This window comes from Vulpes lagopus, chromosome 12 (assembly GCF_018345385.1).
Source record: "Vulpes lagopus strain Blue_001 chromosome 12, ASM1834538v1, whole genome shotgun sequence".
NCBI classification, from domain to species: domain Eukaryota; kingdom Metazoa; phylum Chordata; class Mammalia; order Carnivora; family Canidae; genus Vulpes; species Vulpes lagopus.
In genome coordinates, this window is record NC_054835.1 from 46,595,220 (window position 1) to 46,618,380 (window position 23,161).

At 37.5% G+C, this 23,161-nt stretch overlaps 1 protein-coding gene across 2 annotated transcripts in view; it reads left to right on the forward strand.

The window, feature by feature from the left end:
- Positions 1-154: 154 nt before the first annotated feature.
- CEP95 (centrosomal protein 95) overlaps positions 155-23,161 on the forward strand; it is a 35,052-nt gene continuing 12,045 nt past the window's right edge. Inside the window, exons 1-11 of one of the 2 annotated variants that reach the window (XM_041724011.1) lie at positions 155-441; positions 2,058-2,186; positions 3,402-3,509; positions 7,591-7,701; positions 11,011-11,116; positions 12,285-12,400; positions 16,424-16,540; positions 17,078-17,271; positions 19,300-19,412; positions 19,577-19,706; positions 20,292-20,445. In XM_041724011.1, the coding sequence (XP_041579945.1) occupies positions 423-441; positions 2,058-2,186; positions 3,402-3,509; positions 7,591-7,701; positions 11,011-11,116; positions 12,285-12,400; positions 16,424-16,540; positions 17,078-17,271; positions 19,300-19,412; positions 19,577-19,706; positions 20,292-20,445 (1,297 nt within the window). In that variant the 5' untranslated portion in view covers positions 155-422. The remainder of the gene's footprint in view (positions 442-2,057; positions 2,187-3,401; positions 3,510-7,590; positions 7,702-11,010; positions 11,117-12,284; positions 12,401-16,423; positions 16,541-17,077; positions 17,272-19,299; positions 19,413-19,576; positions 19,707-20,291; positions 20,446-23,161) is intronic. The other variant, XM_041724012.1, reaches the window with a different exon arrangement.

A 23,161-nucleotide genomic window follows, 5' to 3' on the forward strand; every position in this document is an offset into this window, starting at 1 on the left:
CTGCTCCCGCCCATCGGGTAAGCGGACCGCACTACTTCTCCACTTGGCGTCGGCGGAGGAATACGAAACGAAATAGCTCACCGGAAGTGCCGTGCTAAGGCCCCCGGGAGACCGGCCAGGGCCGCTGGGTGACCCGGCCTGTCAAACCCACCCACCTGAGAATCCCTCAGCGGGATCTTGCCCGCGGAGAATGGTACCTAGAGCCCACAAACCGCCGCCTGGGCGCGTGCTGCGAAAGGAAGTCCTCCCGTGACGACCAATCAGCAGCAAGAAGCCGTTTTAACGTCCCTCCCTCTTTCACCCCCTGCCCTTTCGTTTCGTTCTCCCCCCACCTCGGCGTTGCGTCTGCGCTGTGCGGCCCTTCCCGGACGCCGTCCACCTCGCGCCCAGCTGGAAGTCCGGCAGCGACCTGCCTCCGTGACATGGCCGGCTCAGAGGCTGGTGAGTCTCGGCCCGGAGCCCGGGTGTGTGTGGACTGAAACCCTTTACGTCCGCCGGACGCTCCTAGGCCTTTTATCTCGAATCCTCCGGCTGGACTCCCTGGGTCTGGGCTGCCGGCGGGGCTGGTGACAGACACCCAGTCGTAGTCGGCGGTTCCGTGGGTTTCTTGGCCCCGCTCTGGGTCTTCCTCCTAGAGGCCATCTAGCGAGATGTTGGGGTGTGGAGAGAAGAACCCCGTGGCGAGGCCCGCAGCACGCCCGCAACCTGGCTGCAAAAAGGGCAGTCAGAAAGCTGCTTCCCGGGACTCGCGTTTCTCTGGGGAATCCAGCCACTGTCAGCGCGCGCTCTGCCTCTTGGATTGTGGGGACTGAGGCCGTGACCTCCATGTGCATTGAAGTTTTGAGGGGAACGGCGCACTAAGGATCTGCTGATGCTCCTGCCACTGTAGGATAGTGGCGGATTTTTCTCTTCAGTGCCCTCTGGAGTTACCGGCATTGTCTAGCAACCGCTTTTGAAAACCGAGTGGGTTGGGTTGTCCGGGACGCTTTTCATCCTTTCCTCAGGACAGCGTTCAAACCAGCTCGTGGTTTGGTCAGCTGTGAGAAGTGGGCACGGGGACAGGGAGATAACGTGCCTTGAACGCGCTCAATTCGTCAAATACGGAGTAGGAGGACTTCTCCTTAACCACCATAAATTATATCAGGGAGCAAATAGGTCAGGCTTTAGAAATTACCTTTGTTGGAGAAAGTCGTGAAATAATCTTGCTAATTCCGACCGTGTCTGGGGGAGGGGTGCGGTGGCACACAGGAAACTTCCAACAGTGTTGGTAATGTGCTAGTTCTGAATTTAGGGATGTCTTTGTGTATTGCCTGTATTTTACTTCTTATTCATTGACTTTATTTTTTTTTTTTTAAGATTTTATTTATTTATTTGAGTGAGAGCATGAGCAAGGGGAAAAGCAGACTCCCTGGTGAGCAGGGAGCCAGACTTGGGGGCTCCATCCTGCCGGGATCATGACCTGAGCTGAAGGCAAAGGCTTATTAAACCGACCGAGCCACCCAGGCGCCTCCATTAAATGTAATTTTTTTTAAAGAACTAAAACAAATGTTGCAGTGTTGGGGTCATTACTTCAGTTTTTTAACAGCCTGAATTAATCACCACCTATTGGGGCACCAGAGAAATTCTGACTTGCACAAAATAATTGGGTAGAAACATGATGAATGCTATTGGGAATTTGAAGCAGCATCCATTAATTAGTTTCTGCTAATCTCAGACAATCGTTAACAAACTGTCTCGTTTATGACATCTATTCCTGTTTACTTTTAAGTATGTTAAAAACAGCTATGTATGGCTTGTGAAATAAGAAAAGATAAAATAACAAGGTTTTAGTTTGCAGCCGTAAAAATTGGATTTGCATCATAGGTTTGACTACATTGAAATTCCAGCACTCTGGAAGTCATCCCAAGAAATTAAATACGTTTTCAAAAATCATGCCTCAGAGGGTCTTTGAACTTCTTTGATCAGATATTTTATCTTCTACATCATTTGGTGTTTATCTTTGTGGGGATTGACTGTTTCTAGTGTTATTTAAGGCTGATCTTTTCCTTTCCTGACAGAGTGGATAACTATTGCCAATAACCTTCTTTTGAAATGTCATATACACTTGAGGATACGAGAACTAGAAGATTGTGATGCTAATGTTTTTATTGCTCTTTACCAATCTATTTTGGGAGAAAAGGTACCAGGTAAGGGTACTAAGAAGCGGGAGTAATAGTGACTATATCTTAGGCCAGGAGTTTTGAGTGCCTTCAGTTAGACCCTATAGTATTTATAAAATCTTAAATTTTTTTCTTTGTTTATATCTTATTTCTGACTGTTACATTTGTTACCTTAATACCTTCCTGAGACCCACACATAGTAACAACCTTGGTCAAATCGGGTTGAGTGGTCTTGGTCATTACTGTTTAATTATGCCTAATACCTTACCTACAGAAAGTCACACCTTTTCTGTAAATGTACCTACAATTGAGTGGAACTTGGAAAACTATTGGGTCCTATTACTTAACCAATATTACAAATATAAGTTGATGTTTGTACTGCATCCCTGGTTGAGTAGCTCAGAGTCTTTAAGATTCCTCTACTATCTCTTTGTTTATGTAGCTCATAACCATTAAGTACTAAAACTGTGTAGTCTCTCTTCTTTTCCCATTGTTACCATGAGTTAGTGCCCTCATCACTTGGAATAATGGAGATGGCCTCTAGCTGGTATCTTTGTTGCTAGTCTTAACCTTATTTTGACTGCAAGGGCATATGGTTATCAGAGCAGTCTTTTAAAATACTTCTTTCATCCTTCCCCCCAAAATTCATCTCTCTCAATACCAGAGGAGAAACTCTCAAAGTTGATGTTAAAATCTTCCCTCACTCTGGTCTATACTGACCTTTTAAATCATATCAATAGTTCCTACTAGGCTGCTTTGACAAGACTTACAAGAACTCTCCTTTTGTACCTTTTGTGGGTTTTTTTCCTCTCATGGAAAGCTCCCCATGATTATGGGTTAGAGTCTCACTTTATGTATTGTTTCCCTTATTAGAGTATTAGCATCCCCTTGAATTTAGGGGTCTCTTTTTCTATGGTATAGTGCTTATGGTACATATATATGTTAAGTATTCAGCCAATAAAGATGCTCTGTTATTAGAGTATTAGCATCCCCTTGAATTTAGGGGTCTCTTTTTCTATGGTATAGTGCTTATGGTACATATATATGTTAAGTATTCAGCCAATAAAGATGCTCTGTAGGATTCAGGCTCTGTTAGTTTTATCTGTACTTTATAGCCTGTTCTGTTTGGGTAGAGCTTGCTTTTGTAGCAGTTAACTTGACTCAGAAGCCTGGTCAGAGACCATTATAATTTGGACCCCCGGATGAAAAATTATGTAGCTTTTTTTTTTTCCTTCCCTACAGACCTCATAGCTATTCCTAGGAGTCAAGAGGATGAAGCTCACAATGTACAAGCGGTAATTGATTCACTGGCCTTGGATTACCTGCAAGTCAGCTTGTCTCACATAACAGGTTGGTATATACTTAACCATCAGATAATTTTGTATTTTACTAAAATAATTTGTTAGGTAGAATCCTATAGATTGTATAGGTAACCAGATGAGTAAGCTTATGAAATAAACCAAATGACAATACTGAGCCAAGACAATTGACCAGTAGAATTAGGGCAGCCATCCTTGAGAGCTTTTTTAGCAAGTTAGACATTGAGGTTTTTTTTTTTGTTTGTTTTGTTTTTTTTAAATTTTTTTTATGATAGTCACAGAGAGAGAGGCAGAGACACAGGCAGAGGGAGAAGCAGGCTCCATGCACCGGGAGCCCGACGTGGGATTCGATCCCAGGTCTCCAGATCGCGCCCTGGGCCAAAGGCAGGTGCCAAACTGCTGCGCCACCCAGGGATCCCAGACATTGAGTTTTTGATGGACTTGGGTCTGAGATATAAATATCCTAGCTGGTAGTTTGAAGTATGTTTTTTGTTTTGTTGTTTTTTTAAGTAGGCTCCACACCTAATGTTTGGCTTGAACTCATGACCCTGAGATCCAGAGTCAGATGCTCAAGCAACTGAGCCATCCAGGTGCCCTGTTATTTAGTTATTTTAAAGCTAACATGCTGCTTGTTTGTGACAGCTAAAAATTAGCAACATCTAAATGTCCACTGAATAGGGACAGGTTAAATAAATTATAAAAAAAAAAAGATAAAAAAAATAAAAATAAATAAATTATGATAGCAGAAACAAACAAAAAATTATGATAACTCTCTACAGGGTATTTGCCACTGTAGAAGATTTTTGATAATGCTCATTATGTACAATGTTCCATGTTAGTGCAACAGTCTCCAATATATATAATGTCAGAAAAATGTGCACTTGATAATAATATGCAGTGTGGTGCTACTTGTAGAAAACGAAGGTGAGGAGAATAAATAGATAGTTGATTGCTTGCAGAAGGACTCTTTCAAAGCATGTGCAAGAAACCTGTAATACTGATTGCCTCCAATAAGAGGAACTTCAGGGCTGCAGGATGAAGATGGGATGAGATTTCATTATACACCTTTTGCACTTTCGAATTTTATTTTTTTATTTTATTTCATTTTTGAGAGAGAATGTGTGTGTGCAAATGTGAGGAAGAGGCAGAGAGAGAAGGAGAGAGAATCTTAAGCATTGTGGGTGTAGGGCTCAATCTCAAAACTCTGAGATCATGACCTGGGCTAAAATCAAGAGTCAGTTGCTTAACTGACTGAGCCACCCAGGCGCCCCACCCTTGATGAATTTTAAACCTCATGAATATATTGTCTATTCAAAATTAATAAAGTGAAATTGTGAACTCTTTCCCAAAATAAACTATATCATGCTTGTATTCTAAAGCTAACTTACCAAATATATTTATAAATCCCTATATTTTAGATAGCAAGAGAATGAGGATTATTCCAGTAAATTAATTTCAAGTAAGGAAGACAGGGAATCTGTGCGCTTGAAACTACATTTGCATCACTAAGAGAAGGCTTACACTACACTGTTGGTTTGTTCTTTGGCAGTTAAGACAGAAAAATATTAATTAGGATAAGTCATTTGCGTCTCTTAATTTAATATTGATGACAAATTTTACTGAAAATTGTCTTAAGTTTTTGAGTGGAGTTCTGGGTAAATGTGGTAAATTAGTTTGGAGATAATTCATTTTAAAGGTGATCCCAGGAATTCCCTGTTCTTCAACTTAGAATTGCTTTATCACTCGAATACAGCAAGTTTTGGCATTTGTGCTTTTTAAATCTATAGCAAGGTTGTATCTACATATACAACTTTTTAATGAAGAGCTACTCCTGACAACTCACACCCACCCCATGAAAAGTTGCAAAACTGCTTACCTCTTCTGGTATACTGCAAAGCAGCTTTTTAGTTCTTGTTTTCTGTTTAAAGCAACCATGAAGCACTGCATTCTGGTGGGCAGTCTTAGTTGCTGGGTTGGCAGAGGATGCTCCCCATCCTGGCAACTGAGAAGTTCTGAGTATGCCCTTGGGGTATACTTGTGTATCTTGTTAAGCCAGAAAAACATAAGGCTTAAGAACAAGATTTCTGTTTGCTTTAAACAGAAAAAAATTGACAAATGTTGTCCATCTGTACTAGTAGTGTAGAACATCACATTTTTGGTTTAGGCTTGTTTTGCATCATGAATGAAGTTTTGAATGGCTAGATTCTGTCAAATATCATATTTCCATTTTGCCTCTCCCTTACCGATTTGAACTTATGAGAATTTACAAGCATGATCTCCCAGAGGACAACCCAGGTGTAGGTGTCTTGAGTTAAATTCTGTCCATACCTGATGTTGATTAGAGTCCATTTTACGTGACAGTAAGCGTGCCAAGTTTCCAGGCTTTTACTAACCCATTTCTTGTCAATATTTCAATTTAGCATTTATTAAAAACTTATTATGGGGTGCACTTGGGTGGCTCAGTTGGTTGAAGTCTCTGAGTTCCCTCAGGTCTTGGTCCTGGGGTCCTGAGATCAACCCCGCATCAGGCAGCCCCCAGGGGGCTCTCTGCTCAGTGGGAAGTCTGCTTGTCTCTCTCCCTCTGCTCTCCCCACTGTTCATGCTTTCTCTCTCTCTCTCAAATGCTTAAATAAAACCTTGAAAGAAAATTTATTATGGGCCAGGTATTGTGGTAGGGATTGTATAAAGTGGATGTGGTGGGAAATTGGACTGGAGAAGTTGGGGGTAAGGTGAGACTAAAAAGGGTTTTATAGGAATGCCTGGGTAGCTCAGCGGTTGAGTGCCTCTCTTTGGCCCAGGGCTTGATCCTGGAGTCCCAGGATAGAGTCCTACCCACGTTGGGCTCCCTGCATGGAGTCTGCTTCTCTCTCTCTCTGTGTCTCATGAGTAAATAAATAAAATCTTTAAAAAAAGGGGGGGGGTATATACATGGACAGTTTTTTAAAGAAAATTTTACTGAAGTATAGTTGAAATACAAAGTTATATTGGTTTCAGGTGCACAACATAGTGATTCCACAGTTCTGTATATTGTACGGTGCTCACTGTGATTAGTGTTATCATCTGTCACCATTTAATGCTTATTACAATATTACTGACATTATTCCCTATGCCTTATTTTTTTATGTCTGTGACTTATTTATAATTGGAAGTTATACAAATTGAAAGTTTGTATTCATGGACAGTTTTGTTTTATTTATTTATTTTTTTTAAAGATTTATTTATTCATGATAGAGAGAGAGGCGCAGAGACACAGGCAGAGGGAGAAGCAGGTTCCATGCCGGGAACCTGACGCGGGACTCAATCCTGGGACTCCAGGATTGTGCCCTGGGCCAAAGGCAGGTGCTAAACCGCTGAGCCACCCAGGGATCCCCCTCATGGACAGTTTTTAATTAAGAAAATGGCGTGATCCAAACAAAATGAATAGGAGTTAACAGAAAATGAAGAACTCCTGATGAAAGTAACAAGTTTTTTGTTTTTTGTTTTTTGTTTTAAGATTTTATTTATTTGAGAGAAAGAGCAAGTAAGAGAGCACGAGGAGAGTAAGGGGCAGAAGGAGAAACAGACTCCCCATTGAACAGGGAGCCTGACACAGGGCTCAAACCCCAGGATCATGACTGAGCCAAAGGCAGACCCTTAACTGACTGAGCCACTCAGGCGCCTTAGTTTTTGTTTTATTATGTTATCTTTAGAACAAGCCACCGTCTAGAAGTAGTATCCCACTGTGTTCTCCACTGCCATTTTTTTCAGTAGCCTAATAAAGTTCTGCTTTAGATGCTTTATATTTTGGTATAAATTTTACCTAGGGTGTGTTTCCTTAAGTCCATTTACTTTGTTTCTTGATAAAGGATCGAATGTGCCAATTAATTATCAAACATTATATTCAAGGCTGCTTCCTTTGATTATTCAGACATAATCAGGCATCAGAAAATTTGTTTTTAGTATTTATAATATTGTTTTTTCTGAGGTAGTTTATAATTCTTTTATCTTGAACAGTATTTACATGGTGATGTCTTCATTTCAAAATTATGAGGCTCAAAAAAAAAAAACAAAAAAACAAAATTATGAGGCTCTCAATTTCTTGGTTAATATTTTTAACTCTATTTTGTGTTTAGGAGAAAATATAGTGAAAGGAGATAGTGAATCTATTAAGAATCTGCTAGAAATATTTGATGGATTGCTGGAGTATCTTACAGAAAATATCAGTGAGACATCTCTTGAGAAAAGTAAGTTTGAAAATAGAAATTTGATTTTGTTAAAAAATTTGGTTTATATTTTATATCATGTCCCTTTTTGCCTGTTTTTGTTCATGGGAATTAGAATCACTAATGCATATTCCTGGTAAATTTAATCATAAATCACAATTCTTACTGTTCTAAGTGGTTGAAAACTATCCTAGACTGTTACCATGTCCTTTGTCAACTTGGATGTTGCTTATAAATTATTTTAAAGCTAATCAAAAAAAAAAGCTAATCTGGAATAGCTAAATTCTGGCTAAAATTTGTCTGTTGTCCTATTATTGCATGAAATTACGTACTCTATAATTTTCCTCTGTCAGAACTGCCATTTTTGTTATAATTTGGATATTGCTAAAACATTAGCAGGAAGAATTGGTGTGTTTTTTATCTTCAACCTACATTTAGGTTTGTGACAGCCTGAACATTTTATTTTAGTCTTTGAGTAACCCAGTTTCCCAAATTGTAACAATTCATTGTGTAAAAGTTTTATTTTATGGTTTTTCATAATTATAAAGATAATATCGTCATATTTTATGAAAAGTTTATGGTTATTTAAGTGGATCAGCAGTATTTAAGAGCTATTTATAATCTTTGACTCAGTTTATCTCATTTCTAGGGATTTATCCTAAGGAAGGTAATATAAAAGGAAGGTGCTTAAAAGTCTTCATTGCAGTGTTATTGCAAAGAAGAAAAACCCGTCTTAGAAATTTGAGATGGGTTGAGTAAATAGTGCTGCGTGTTATGATTGGAGTAGTATATGGCCCATATAAGAATGGTTTTTTTTTTTTTTTTATAAGAATGGTTTTACTATTTTAAGGTTATCAAACAAATTTTCAGCAGCAGTAACAAATTCTAATATGAATGAAGAGAAAAATTTCGGTAGGTTTACTCTTCCTATTTCTCTCCCTGTTGATGGTGAAATGTATGCTGTGATTATAACATTTGAAATTAACTCTAAACTCTTTAGTGATAGTTTTCTACCTTTTATCATTGTTGTTGAAAAGATTTAAAAATATGTAAGTATGACCTGGAAGGAAAAATTGCCACACAAGGTATTTTTTTTTTTTTTTTTTTTTTTACAAGGTATTTTTTATTTTAAAAACTTGAGTGGTGGGATGCCTGGGTGGCTCAGTGGTTGAGCGTCTGCCTTCCAGCTCAGGGAGTGATCCTGTAGAGGGATTGAGTCTCACATTGGGTTCCCTGCATGGAGCCTGCTTCTCCTTCTGCCTGTGTCCCTGTCTGTCTGTAATGAATAAATAAGTGAAATATTTAAAGAAAAAAAAAAATAAAAAGAGTGTTTTGAATGTGAAGTATTTTGAATGTTTAATATATGTTAAATATATGCTGAAAATAGAATCCTCTGGGAGGATTCAAAATTGCATGCCATGTTTATTGCTCTCAAGGAAGCCTATACTCAAGTCAGGAAGACAGCTGTAAATACATACAGTAGTCCCCCACAGATGTGCAGTTTTACTTTCTGTAGTTTGAGTTACAGTCAACTTCTATCCAGAAGCAGATGATCCTTCTGACGTTTTGTCAGAAGGCCATAATAACCTAATGCTGTGTTGCAGTGCCCATTTCATTTACCTCACTTCATCTCATCACATAGGTATTTTATCTTCCCACATCATCATGAGAAGGGGGAGTATAAGACAGTAAGATATTTTGACAGACCACATTTTGGTAACTTTTGTGCCAATTTATTGTAACAGCTTTATTTTATTATTAGCTGTTTTTGATCTTAATGTACCTTAGAAGCTAAACTTTATCGTAGGTATGTATGTACAGGAAAAAGTGTATAGTGTTCAGTACTATCTGGGGTTTCAGGCATTCTTTGTGAGCCTTGGAATATCCTCCTTGGATAAGTGGGGACTATTGTACAATAAAAACATTATAGAATTAAGGGAGAATGAGACATGTGAAACCTAATTCAAGGCTACCAGTAGGTATTTTGATGCTCTGTAGCTCTTTAGTCATTTTAGCAGCAAGATTAAGAGGTAGAAAATTACCATTAGGTGGAGATTGATTAATTTGAAATTTTACACTGACAGCAGCAGTTTTTACTATTGCAGGGACCATAGTGGTTTGGCCATGGATAGGGCCGTGGGGATGGAGAGAGGAACACAGAACTGAGAAGTACTTATATGTGAGTCTGGTAATAGTGAAATGCTGAGGTAGGGGGTAAGGAGGGATCTTTCGAGGGGAGGTCAGTAGAATGTGGTGAGTTTAGGGCTGCTAGAAGGGAGTTGCACAGATGGGATCTCCCTGTATGGTAGTACCTGAGGTGGACAGTATTTTCTAAAGTCTGATTCTCCAAGTTGCTATGGCAAAATTACCTAGAGCTGAGCAGATTCTTCAAAATGCCAGTTAATAACGGGAAGTAAATATTTATTATCGTTAGGCACATCAGGTATGTATTGCAGCTCTTTCCTGGTACCTGAGCTAGCATTGTCATTTACTTAAACTGAAGGACAAGAGATTTGAAAGCAGAACTTGAGTCAGTGCTGCGTTCTGCCCCTCATTGTTTGAAGCTCTTGAAGCCTCAGTTTTCTCATCTGAAATTCTTTCATGGCTGTAGTGAAGGTCAAATTAGGTATGCATAAACAGCTTAGCACCAAGCCTAGCTGAGAGTAAACGCACAGTGAATGTTAACTCATGTTATTAAAATGTTTGTTGAATACAGAAATAGAAAAAAAAATGAAGGTGGATGTTTGAACAGGGAATCTCTAGAAATGGGAATGGGAATATCCAGAGGTATAAATATGAATCATAGAAGGTTCACCCACATACCTCCTGAAGTCACTTTGCTAGCGAGGTGCTATCACTAGTGAAACTATATTCCTCTGATATGTGGGGTAGAATGTGATCATCTGAAGGAAAATTCCATCCAAGCCTTGATGTAGTCTGATTCTTAGGTAGGCTAGGAGAGTGATAGTCTTGGAACTTGAGGTAGGCTGACACAGTCATGTGAGGCTGAAACCACAGCCTCATCCTCTTGCCTCAGACATCCTTTACAGGTAGGGAGGTTCTAAACAACAGAAAAGGACCTACCACTTAGCTTAAAAAATAAAACATTGCTAATACAAGTAGACACTGCTTTTCAAGCAACAGTTTTGTTTGTTACCCAATACGTGCTCATCATAAGTGATGATTTGGTTCTTTCTACTTTCAAGTTCACAAGAGCCCAGTTTACCAGGAGAGGATGAGGTGCCTTACTATTCTTCCTTCTACCTACCTCTGTATCAAAATAGCATTATTAATTTTGGGGTTTTTTGGTATTGTGTTTATTCTAAACAGGTGAAACTGGACAGAGTTTTAAAGAATCCCATCTAAGAGAACCTTTGGAAGAGCCAGAAAGTACTAAGGAATCCAAGTCATCATGGAAAAAGGTTTCTTTTGGGAGGTAGTGCTCAATGTCTATGAATTTAATCGAAGCAAATTAATGCTATTTTCTTCTACAAAGAATTGAAATGGCACAGAGTATACCAGAATGGAAGCAAAAACTAGTGTGAAAACTTTAATATTTTCTCATATTTTAAACCCCCTGAGGGAGGTTTAAGAGCCTTGAGCTATATGTAATATTTAATTTTCAGTATTAAGCACCTACTTACTTTTAAATGTTTTCCCTTGGTTATCAAAATAGTTTGTATTCCTTACAGAAAACTTGAAAGTACGGAGAATAGAAACCAGTAGAAAAAAATGAGCTCTATCATTTTGACTAAATAAGTACTTATTTGATGCTTTGTTATACGTTAGTCTTTTTTATTCTTTTGGGGTTTTTTTAGATTTAGTCATATTTATGTAATTTTGTTTTCTGCATTTAAAAATTTTACACATCAGTAGCCTTCAAGTTGTTTAAACTCTTTGTAGTAGTTTTTAATTACTGTATAGCAGACCATTCATATGTGTGCTTTATAATTGGCTAAACCACTCCTCTAAGGTGGAGGTGGCTATTCCTGTTTTTTTTTGTTGTTGTTGTTATTGTTGTTTTTTAAACATCCTACATTTGATGGTAGTTCTAACTAGCGGTTGAATATGATGCTATGGCTTTGTTTTAAATGTCTGATTCTCCATTTTTTCATGGAGTTTGTCATGATTTGAAAAACCCAGGCAGTGCTTTCCTATTCAGGTGTAGTACATCGTGGAAAACATGTCTTAAGGGAGATCACCATATGATGACTTTCTTGACTTTATTTTTTTTTTATTAGATTTTTTTTAAAGTGCAAAAGTGAAACAACACAAGAATATTAATGCAAAATTAATACCCTACCCAGACTCTACTCCTACATCCCTAGAGTATCCATTGTTTATTGTTCTTTGTGTATTTTCCAGTGCATTTAATCCCTGACACTTTCCACACAGTTATTTCTACCATACATACATCAGTCAAAACAGATAAGCAGCAAGTGAAAAGCAACAGAAGGGAGTGGAGTGTCTTGCCCTTTTTCTGCATATTGCAATTAGTCTCATTACCCATAGGTAGGCTGTTTGAAGCAACTCTTGGGGTCCTTCTTGGTAGGGGCCCCTCTGTGGTTAGGCCAGGTCCTAAATAAGTAAGGGAACTCTTTCAGGTGCTCCTTGTCATCAGAGGCTTTGGGCCCCTCTTGGGATGGAGATGAAACAGAATCCACCGGTGAAATAATTCGACTTGGAGATACCGCACATACTTTTTCTCTAAGAAGTAATGGTAAGTAATTAGATACCAGTTAGTTATTCAACATCTAACTATAAAAATATACTTAGGAATGTTTTATAGTTGAGAAGAACATAGAAAGCTATAACTTGACATTAGAATTGAATTTGTAAGAGTATACCACCATTATCCTAAATATGAACAGTTAACCTGAAATCAGTCAAGGAGGAGTCACAGGCACAATGCAAGCAGGTAGATGCAAGTTTGTCTTGTAATATATGGGACTTGATACTCTGGGAAGAGAATTCTGGATGCAACTTAATCATCCACTTACACTCAGGTTACTCCCTAAGTGTAGCTTCCTTAACTGGGTGACTTACTCTTTTCGTGGTTTCAACCAAGAAGCCTGTATATCATCCAGTGGCAATTTTTCTGCCAGGTGTCAGGCCACATTTCTAATAGTCTGCTGCTTATATACAGTAAGCCTAAGTATCTTTCAGACCCATTTTGAGCGTCCCATCTTGCTGTCCTCCAACATCTCACTCCCTGTCCTCCCTACCTTGGTTGCCATGCTCTTTTCTGGCATCCTATTGGGGTATTCTTCCTTCCTTTCTATTCCTGGCAAATTTACAAAGCCCAGCCTCCCCCATGTGCCTCAGGCTCTAAGGCTCTGTATTTCTACAGTGTGGCCCTCTCACCTTATTTTGGTAATAGCATTCTCACATTGCATAGAAATTTTGAGTATGTCATGAGTTTCAGGGACAGTAGCCACCGTACTCATTCAGCACATGTTTAATGTTTTCCCTGTGCCAAGCAGGGGTGTTACAGTGGTAAACACAATAGACACAAATTCCTTCCCTTGTAGAGCTTACATTCTACTTGTGGAGGCAGCCAATAAGACAAACAAGTGAAATATATAGTAAAATTATTCATATTCATCTTAATATTCCAAAGCTTTGCAAAACACCAGGCCCGCAATAAGTTGTGGGGGTTTTTTTAATGGAAGAACAGGAATGCTAGAGAGGAATTAAGTGTATTAAATTGGGAATCCAGTGACCAAGTTCTTATCCAGACTCTGCTACTAGCTGTGTGACTTTGTCAGGGCCCTTATCTTTCCTGAGCCTCAGTTTCTTAATGTGTGAAATCAGAGAATTCCACAAAACCATCTCTGAAATCACTCTCTCAGCATTAATACTTTGATTGCAAAGAATAGACACTGAATTCCAGTGTTCAAAGAACCTAAGTCTGGCAGGTTAGACAGTAGACCAAAGACATGTACTTGCTACTGGGAGGAGCAAAGTAATGTGATGACCAAAAGTCAAGTGTAGGTAATACTGTTTCTTGAAGGAAAGAGAGTAGGATTAACAGAAGGTGGAAGAAATGGTGATTTTAGAGATGGTGTTCTGTGATAGCAATTGCCATGTAGAAAGGTTGCTTCTGTAAAAAGTGAATTGTTTTCGGATTTTAACTATTCAGATTATAATACGATTAAGGCAAAAGAAAAAAGATTAAGAGAAAAGCTAGGCTAAGGTCTTTGGGTTTAATGTCATAAAGGACTATGGTAACTTCCTTTTATATTTGGATTTAAGTCTACAGATTAACTCATCATATACATTTATGGGCATCTAATTTAGGCTTTGATTCCTGGGCTGTTGAGATAATTGACATGTAACATTGTTAGAGATGTACAACCTGATAATTTTATGTTTACATATATTGTGAAATGATCATCGCAGAAGTCTAGTTAATGTTTGTCACCATTTATAGTTGAAATTTTTTTTCCTTGTGATAACTTTTAAGATCTAGCCTCTTTGTATATTTATAGTCCCATGACTTATTTAACTGGAAATTTGTGCCACTTGACCATCTTCATCCATTTTTTCTACCCAGGGCCACCCCCTTTTCTTAATGAAATGTTACATACATTTATTATATAGATATTTAGTGAATATATTAATGCTTACAGTAGACAAGTTTTAGGACATATTTAGCAATATGTCCTAAAACAATCTCGAAATTATGAGGTAAGATTTGAGTGTATCACTTTCAGTCTGACAGAAGTCCCATATGGTAACTAAGCATGAGATTTTAAGAGAAATTTCATCAAAAATGAAGAGCATATGAATTACTTGATCATCCAAGAAAAAATAAGCCCAGGTAAAACTGAATTAGCCTCAAATCAAACTGATGACAAATTCAGTTTGGGTAGTAGAGAAATTGTGGATGGACCATATTATGAATTTTGAACATTAGATCTTAGATGCTTTTCATGTAATTAGGAAGTTATACAGGGAGATTCACATATTTTAAACATTTTGATATGAAAATGGCCATATTGCACTGGATTATAGAAAAGGAAAGCACAAAAAGATGTATTTGCTGGTTTTAAGAAGGCATCAAATCAGCGTCAGAAATGTTGAAATACACAAGTATCTTGGAATAAATTGCGTGGAGTTTGGGGTCTGTGCAACGTGAATTTTTCTGTTTGTAGAGATTGTCAGTTGACCATTTGGTAACAGTGGGTTTTCGGGGTGCATTCTCAGACCTTCCAAGTAAGGAATACATTTATGGTGAAGTTTTTCATTAAATTGGAGAAAAGTAAATAGTCATTTGGAGAGGGGGTTCTTAAGTCCATTCTGTTTGTGGGAAGTTTGTGTACTTAGATTTCTAAAGGAGCAAAGTGGATATTCCCTCAATTTCAGAAAAATTTACTGTAGCTTTCTATGTAATCTTATAAAGCTGATTTAAAATAAAAAGCATTTAAAATTAGACAAAACAATTTGATCTGTAAGCTTTTTTATTATGGTATCAGCCAAGATTCCTAGCTCAGAGAAAGGCAAATACCAAAGAATTTCACTTATATATGGAATCTAAAAAATAAAGCAAATGAAAACAAAAAGAAGTAGACCAGAGAACTTATGGTTTCCATACTGGAGAAGGTGGGGGGAATAGGTAAAAAAGAAATAGATACAGAGAACTGATGGTTTCCATACAGGAGAAAGTGGGGGGGAATAGGTAAAATGGACAAAGTAGAATAGGAGGTATATAGCCTTCCAGTTATGGAATGAGTAAGTCACAGGAATGAAAGGTAAAAGAAATATAGTCAACAGTATTAAAATAACATACAATGACAGATGGTAGCTATGCTTATGATGAGCATAGCATAACATACAGAGTTGCCAAATTACTATGTTGTACACTTGAAACAAGTATAATATTGTGTGTCAACTGTACCTCAATTAAAAATTACTTAGTTTGATTACACTTTATAAGATCACATAAGATGCACATTAGCATATCTGTAAGGAAAGAAATTAAAATGTTAACAGTGGTTTCTTTAGGTCAGAGGTTGGCAAACTATGGCACAAGATCCAAATGACTCACCAATTATTTTGTTGATGGTTTCCTTCTCTGTGCAGAAGAAGATTCTTGTAGTCCTAATAGTTTATTTTTGCTTTTGTTTCCCTTGCCTGAGGAGACATATCAGAAAAATGTTGCTAAGGCTAATGTCGTAGAGATTACTGCCTGTGTTTTCTTCTAAAAGTTTTATGGTTTCATGTCTCACATTTAGTTATTTAATCCATTTTTAGGTAATTTTTGTGTATGGTGTCAGGTACTCCAGTTTCATTCTTTTGCAATGTAGCTGTCCACTTTTCCTACCACCATTTATTGAAGGGACCAGTTTTTCCTTATATTCTTACCTCTTTGTTGGAGATTAATTAATTGACCATATAAACTAGTTTTTTTTTTTTTTCTGGGCTCTCTATTCTGTTATTTTGATCTGTGTATCTATTTCTGTGGCACTTCTTTTTCTAAAGCAAAGTAATATGATGTGAAACTTTGCTTTTAATTTGAATAAGTGGAAAAAAATTTGTATAATTGGTTCTGGACTATAGAACTAGAGCTTCCTCTCTGATCATTATTAATAGTAATGGGAAGTTTGGGCAATCAGACCAACATAGTTCAATGATCATGTCATTCCTGGGATTTTTAGCCTCTGGGTAAAAAAATTCTTGGTTTTTAGTATAACATTCAGCAAATAAAAAACAATTCTACACGTAATACCTTCTTCTCTAGGTGCCGCTGGCCCCAGTGAAATGCAGTCCAAAAAAGCCTTAACCATGTCACGTGAAGAAATGCACCCTCCCTCATCTAGTTTTTTGTCCAAGAGCAGGACATCCTTTACTGAAGACAGTGAGTAGTAATGCGTTGTTAGACTATTGCTATGAGTTAGAGACAATAGTTCCTAAGATAGTTTCTGTTGCTATTAGCCTTTTTACTTTTGTTGCTTTATACTTGCTGTGATTCTTTTTGGTTTTACGTGATCATATTTGTAAATGTTTGGTAATGAATTATGAGCTCTGATTTCATAAAATAGCTTTTGGTCATATGTTTTGCATCCATATTCTTCTCTTAAAGATTTTAGGATAATTAGAATCTCTAATATACATACTAGTATTATCAGTTGATGGTCTTCAAATTATTAGGGAATGATAAAATATAGTCATTTGAAAAATACTCTCATTTCTTACTGTTCTCTCTGGGATTTTACTTAGTATTACATAAATCATTGTTATGGCTACCTAGTTTTATAACCTGTGGATAAACCATCATTTTTATGTAGCTATCCTCCAGTCATTTAGGTTTTTAGTATCGATAGGTATGTATACATAATAAACGATATATTTTTTAGAGTTTCACCTTAATGTCCACTTTATTTTTGATAACTAGTGGAAATTCCTTCTGTGGATGTGATTCCAAATGCTAGGAAGCTCGGGGAGCCTATTCGATCAGCTATTCCTTTGCATCCACCCTACCACCCTTCAGAGCCTAGAGCACCCTGTCCCATAGGAAAAGAATACTTGCGTTCAAGTCACATCTCCCCTGCCATGAATTCTACTGGAGAGAGCACAGCATTTTCTGTGGTAAGTGGAAAGGCTTGCTTTTGAGTAGGTAGAAGTCCATAAATTTAAAGAGGTCTACTAGAATAGTAATCAAGGATACTCCACTAATGAGCCCTATATTTCTCAAGCCTTACCTCTGCGTATACCTACATGTTCTTACTTTAAGACAGTAGGGATAAATGTATAAAAAGGAAAATAGTATTAGGTGTTTATTTTGTGTCATGCATAGTTCTAGGTTTTTGCAGGTATTGAATAATATACTCCTCACAACAGCTATGGAACAGGTATGATTTTTATTTCCCATGGGAAAGCTGTTACAAAGAGATTAAATATCTAAGTTCAGGTACACAGGAACTGTAGAGTCAGGATTTAAACTCAGTATTCTAGTTTTAGAACCCATATTCTGTGTCCTTAGTTAAATCACTTAAACTTTTATAAGAAAGTATGAAAAACCATACACCCATATTCCTATTATCCAGTGTGAACTGCTGTTAATACCTTGGCCTATTTGCTTCCACTCTTTGGAAAAAAAAAAAAAAAAACCTTTTTGTAAAGTTATCCTGTCCCTATCCGCCTAGAAATGAACAGCTAGGGACATATGCAAAAGGTGAATTTTTAAACAATGGTACATTCTCATTATTAAAAATTCAAACAGTGCATAAAAAGTGTAAGGATGAAATAAGCATCATTAGCATTAGGTGGCCATAATAAACATTCTGTACACCTGTTCAGATAGAGTGGGTGGATAGATAAAAGGGATCATAAGATAATGGTTACATTTGGAGGAGTTTTAGGGGAGGATGGTAGAAGGGCTTCTGAGTTGTTGATAATATTCTATTTCCTAACCTGAGTGGCATTTAAGTGTGAATGCTCATTTTGAAATAATTCTTGAGCAGGACACTTCAATAAAAAGTTTTTAAAAATGCAATTGTATTATAGTTGTTTATACTAAAAAGTGTTTAATTTTACTTTGGTAGAAGAACAAGATAAGTGAAATTGAAGAGATTCTTGAATGTCAAATGTTTCTTCATAAGATTAACTCTGAGATTAAGAAATAAATTGTTTGGGATCCCTGGGTGGCGCAGCGGTTTGGCGCCTGCCTTTGGCCCAGGGCGCGATCCTGGAGACCCGGGATCGAATCCCACATCGGGCTCCCGGTGCATGGAGCCTGCTTCTTCCTCCGCCTGTGTCTCTGCCTCTCTCTCTCTCTCTCTCTGTGACTATCATAAATAAATAAAAAAAAAAAAAAAAAAGAAAGAAATTGTTTAATGAGGCACCTGGGTGGCTTACTCAGTTGGGTGTCCAACTCTTGAGTTCATCTCAGGTCATCTTGGAGTCCTGGGATCAAGCCCTACATGGGGCTCTACACTCAGTGGGGAGTCTGCTTGGGGACTTCTCTCCCTCTCCTTTCCCTCCCCCTCTCCTGTGTACTTGCAAGCACACGCACATGCTTGCTTGCTCTCTCTGAAAGAAATAAACCTTTAAAAAAGAAATCTATTAAAAACATTGAGAGTATATATTCATATTTTGGAAGGCATTATCTTTATTTAAGTATTTCAATTACAGACAGTTTCTATTGACTCTTTTTTCGGTAAGATTTTATTTATTTATTTGACATAAAGTGAGAGAGAGCATGTGCAGGAACAGAAGGAGAAGGAGAAAGCGTGATAAGCAGACTCCATGCCCATTGTGGAGCTTGATGCAGGGCTCAATCTCATGACCCTGAGATCATCATGATCTGAGCAAAAATCAAGAGTCAAACTAGACTCTTAACCCACTGAGCCACCCAGGTACCCTGACAAATGTGTTTTTTAAAAAGTCAAACGGGTGCTCAGCTGGCTCAGAAGAGCATGTGACTCTTGATCTTGGGGGCATGAGTTTGAGCCCACATTGGGTCTAGAGATTACTTAAATAAATTAAAAACTTAAAACATGGTGAATAAAAGGACTGAACTTTGTCCCACAGGTTCTCCCCTTTCCTCCCATCCAAAATGTTTTTATGTGCCCTCTTTGTAGCTTTTTCAAATCAATTCTCTTTTGTTTTTAATAGGAATCAGATAATAGAGTTGTCTTAACTTCTAAGTCGCCTAAAGATAGCAAACAGGAAATTTGTTCAGCTCAGATCCAAGGCCCTCGGACAAGGAAGCTTCCCAGAGGAAAAAGGTAACCTTACTTATTGCAGTGTTTTCAGTCTGTTTGCAAAGGGATTTGAAGAAAGGAGTATATTCTCCAAACTGAGCTATGAAGACCAGTATGAAATCTTTGTTACAGCATGCATTACACAGCACATTTGGCTACTTAAATGTCATGTGGTCATTTTGTTACAGATATGACAGCAGACCTACAGTCTCATCCTGGGATTCAACCTTCTCCCAGAGGCCAGGAAAGAGGTTAACAGAACAAGAGTTATATGCAGTTTCTGAGAAACTCTCTCAACGGCTCTCTGAACTAGATTGGGCAAGTCTTGTTTTTTATATCTATATCGAGACTGCCATAGTTGGTGAGTATTTAAGTGATCTTCCAATTAAAGATGAAAGCTAAGTAAGCTAATGTACTAAAATTAGTTGTGTCTTAGTTACTGTGAAAATGTTCCATATATCAGGCAGGTAGGACACAAGATAAGAAGTCATCTCTTGGCCTTTCATGGTATAACCAAATTTGGTACAGGTTTATCCTGATTTTTATTGAATTCTGATGAAAATAATCATTCTATTTGATTACATTAAAACTTTTATTTTTAGATACATCTAAGACAGATTTGGTATAAATTCGATCTCTTGATTTCAACTCCCAGAATCCAGTATTAACAGTTGAGGGGTATCATTGAATAAATGTATTAAGTCCTTATGTGATTTACTCTGAAGTCTATTGAAACTGAATATTCCAGTAGCAGTGATACACACCCTTCAGAAACTAAACATACATAAGCATCCAAATGTTCTTAGTGCCTAATTAGGAGAAGAAGCTTTGTGAAGATTCTGTCTGCTGTTCCCAACGTGCATTCTGCTAAAATCAATGAAAGGTGTTGTATTTTCTCAATAGATGTTAAAAAGTGCCCTGGGTGATCGAATTAAAGAAAAGACTGACTATAAAGAAGATGATATTGGAAATGAAGAGATGGAGAGTCGGAAGGATGAGACACTGTCTCAGCACAGTGACAGCATCATGGAGTGTGGGTCAAAGAAGCGAAGACCAGGTACCTCCCCAGAGAAGCCAGGATAAGGATGTTCCAGGGACCCATTTAGGACTTCCATTTGTCTATGACTGGATTTCTCATTTTAAATATTTCAAAGATATATAGAAGGATCAAAAATAATAATACCTGCATCTTCACCATCTAAAAGCATATGTTAATAATTATACATACTTTACACTTTTTGCGTTTAAAAATAAGAGTTGAAGTCTCCTCTTTCCTCGCCACAGTCCATTTTTCCCCTCCTTCAAAGAAACGACTCTCAAAGTTTGTATCTTCATATCCTTGTTTTTATTTTTTTATTTTATTAAGATAGAATTGACATAAAACATTGTGTTCATTGAAGGTGTACAGTATAATGATTTGGTATATATTGCAAAATGATTATCACAGTAAGTTTAGTTAACATCACTTCACATAGATCCACATTTTTTTTCTTAAAACTTGTAAAATGGGATTTTTTGCAACTTTCAGGTAACTAAAGTCACCATACTGGATGTTATATTCTCAGAACTTACTTATCTTATAACTGGAAGTTTGTACCTTTTGACCACCTTCACACCCACCTCTGGCAACCACCAATGTGTTCTCTGTATTTTTTAGTTTGTTTTTAGATTCCACACGTATATGAGGTCATACATTATTTGTCTTTCTCTGTCTGAATTATTTCACTTAGCATAATGCCCTCAGGCCCATCCATGTTGTTACAGATGGCAGGATTTCCTTTTTTTTTTTTTTCCCTATGGCTGAATCATATTCTTTTATGTATGTTTTTTTCTTTATCCATTTATCTGTGCATAGGTGGGCACTTAGGTTGTTTCTGTATCTTGGCTATTGTAAATAATGCTGCAGTCAACATGGAGGGTACATGTATCTTTTTGAGGTAGTGATTTCTTTACTTCTGGGTATAATTGCTGGGTCATGTGGTATTTTTAATTTTGATTTAATGAAAAGGCGGTGTACCAAATGGGAGAAAATACAAATCAGATATCTGATATAGAATTAATATCCAAAATATATAAAGAATTCCTACAACACAATAGCAAAAAAAAAAAAAATTCCAATTAAAAAATGGGCATCTTTACATTCCTGTAATCTCACTTCATTATGGTGTGTGATCCTTTTACTATACGATTGGATTCAGGAGAGCTTAAGTGGCTCAGTTGGTTAAATATCTGACTCTTGGTTTTGGCTCAGGTCATGATCTCAGGGTTTTGAGATCAAGCCCCACACCCACAATGCTTAAGATTCTCTCTCCTTTTTTTTTTTTTAAATTTATTTTTTTATTTTTTTATTTATGATAGTCACACAGAGAGAGAGAGGCAGAGACACAGGCAGAGGGAGAAGCAGGCTCCATGCACCGGGAGCCCGATGTGGGACTTGATCCCGGGTCTCCAGGATCGCGCCCTGGGCCAAAGGCAGGCGCTAAACCGCTGCGCCACCCAGGGATCCCCTCTCTCTCCTAATTTTGGCCTTTTGTTCTTTTTTTCCTGCTTCCAAGGAATAAGATTAGGTGGTTTGAGACCTTTTTTCTCTTTTTTTTCTCCCAGTTTTATTGAGATATGTTGACATACAGCACTGTGTATATGTACTGTACGATGACTGGATTGACATCTTGTGAAATGATTATGACAATTAGTTGACACCCATCATCTCCTATAGATCAAGAAAAAAAAAGGGTTTTTTTGCTTTTGTGTTGAGAACTCTGTAACTTTCATATATACCATACAGTGGACCTAACTTGTTATTGTGTTGTACATTATATTACCAGTACTAATTTATCTCATAACTGAAAGTTTATACCTTTTGACCACTTTCACCAAATTCCTCCCCCCACCTCTTGCCTCTGTTAACCAGAAATCTGATCTTTTTTCCTATGAGTTTGCACCCCCCACACACACCTTTTTTTAAAGATTCCACATGTAAGTGGTTTCTTTTTTTCCTTACAGATCGACATATAAGTGAGGTCATACAGTAATTCAGGGTCCATCCATGTTTCCACAAATGACAGGATTTTCTTACTTTTTAAGGCTAAATAATTCATCCATCATTGGACACTTAACATTTCCATGTCTTGGCTACTGTAGATACTGCTATGAACATGGGGTAGCAGATAATCTGTTCCACAGTTTTTTGTTTTTTGTGGATATATTCCAACAGATGAAATTGCTGCATCATATGGTAAATTCTGTTTTTAATTTTTTGAGGAACTTCCATAGTGTTTTCTATGGTGGTTGTACCAATTTACATTTCCTCCAACAGTGCACAAGGGTTCCCTTTATTCCGTATCCTCTCCAATGCTTGTTGTCTTTTGATGGAAGCCATTCTAACAGACACAAAATGATATTTCATTATAGTTTTAATTTGCATTTCTGTAATAATTAGTGATATTGAGCACTTCCTCATGTTCCTGTTGGCCATTTGTAGATCTTCTTTGGAAAAATGTCTGTTCAGTTTCCATGACCATTTTTAAATTTGTTTGTTTCTTTGCTATCAAGTTGCAGTTCTTTATATAGTTTGGATATTAACCCTTTGTCAGATCTCTAATTTGCAAATATTTTTTTCTCATTCCAGAAGCTTTTTTTTTTTTTTTTTAAATTTTTTTTTAAAATTTATTTATGATAGTCACACAGGGAGAGAGAGAAGCAGAGACACAGGCAGAGGGAGAAGCAGGCTCCATGCACCAGGAGCCCGATGTGGGATTCGATCCCGGGTCTCC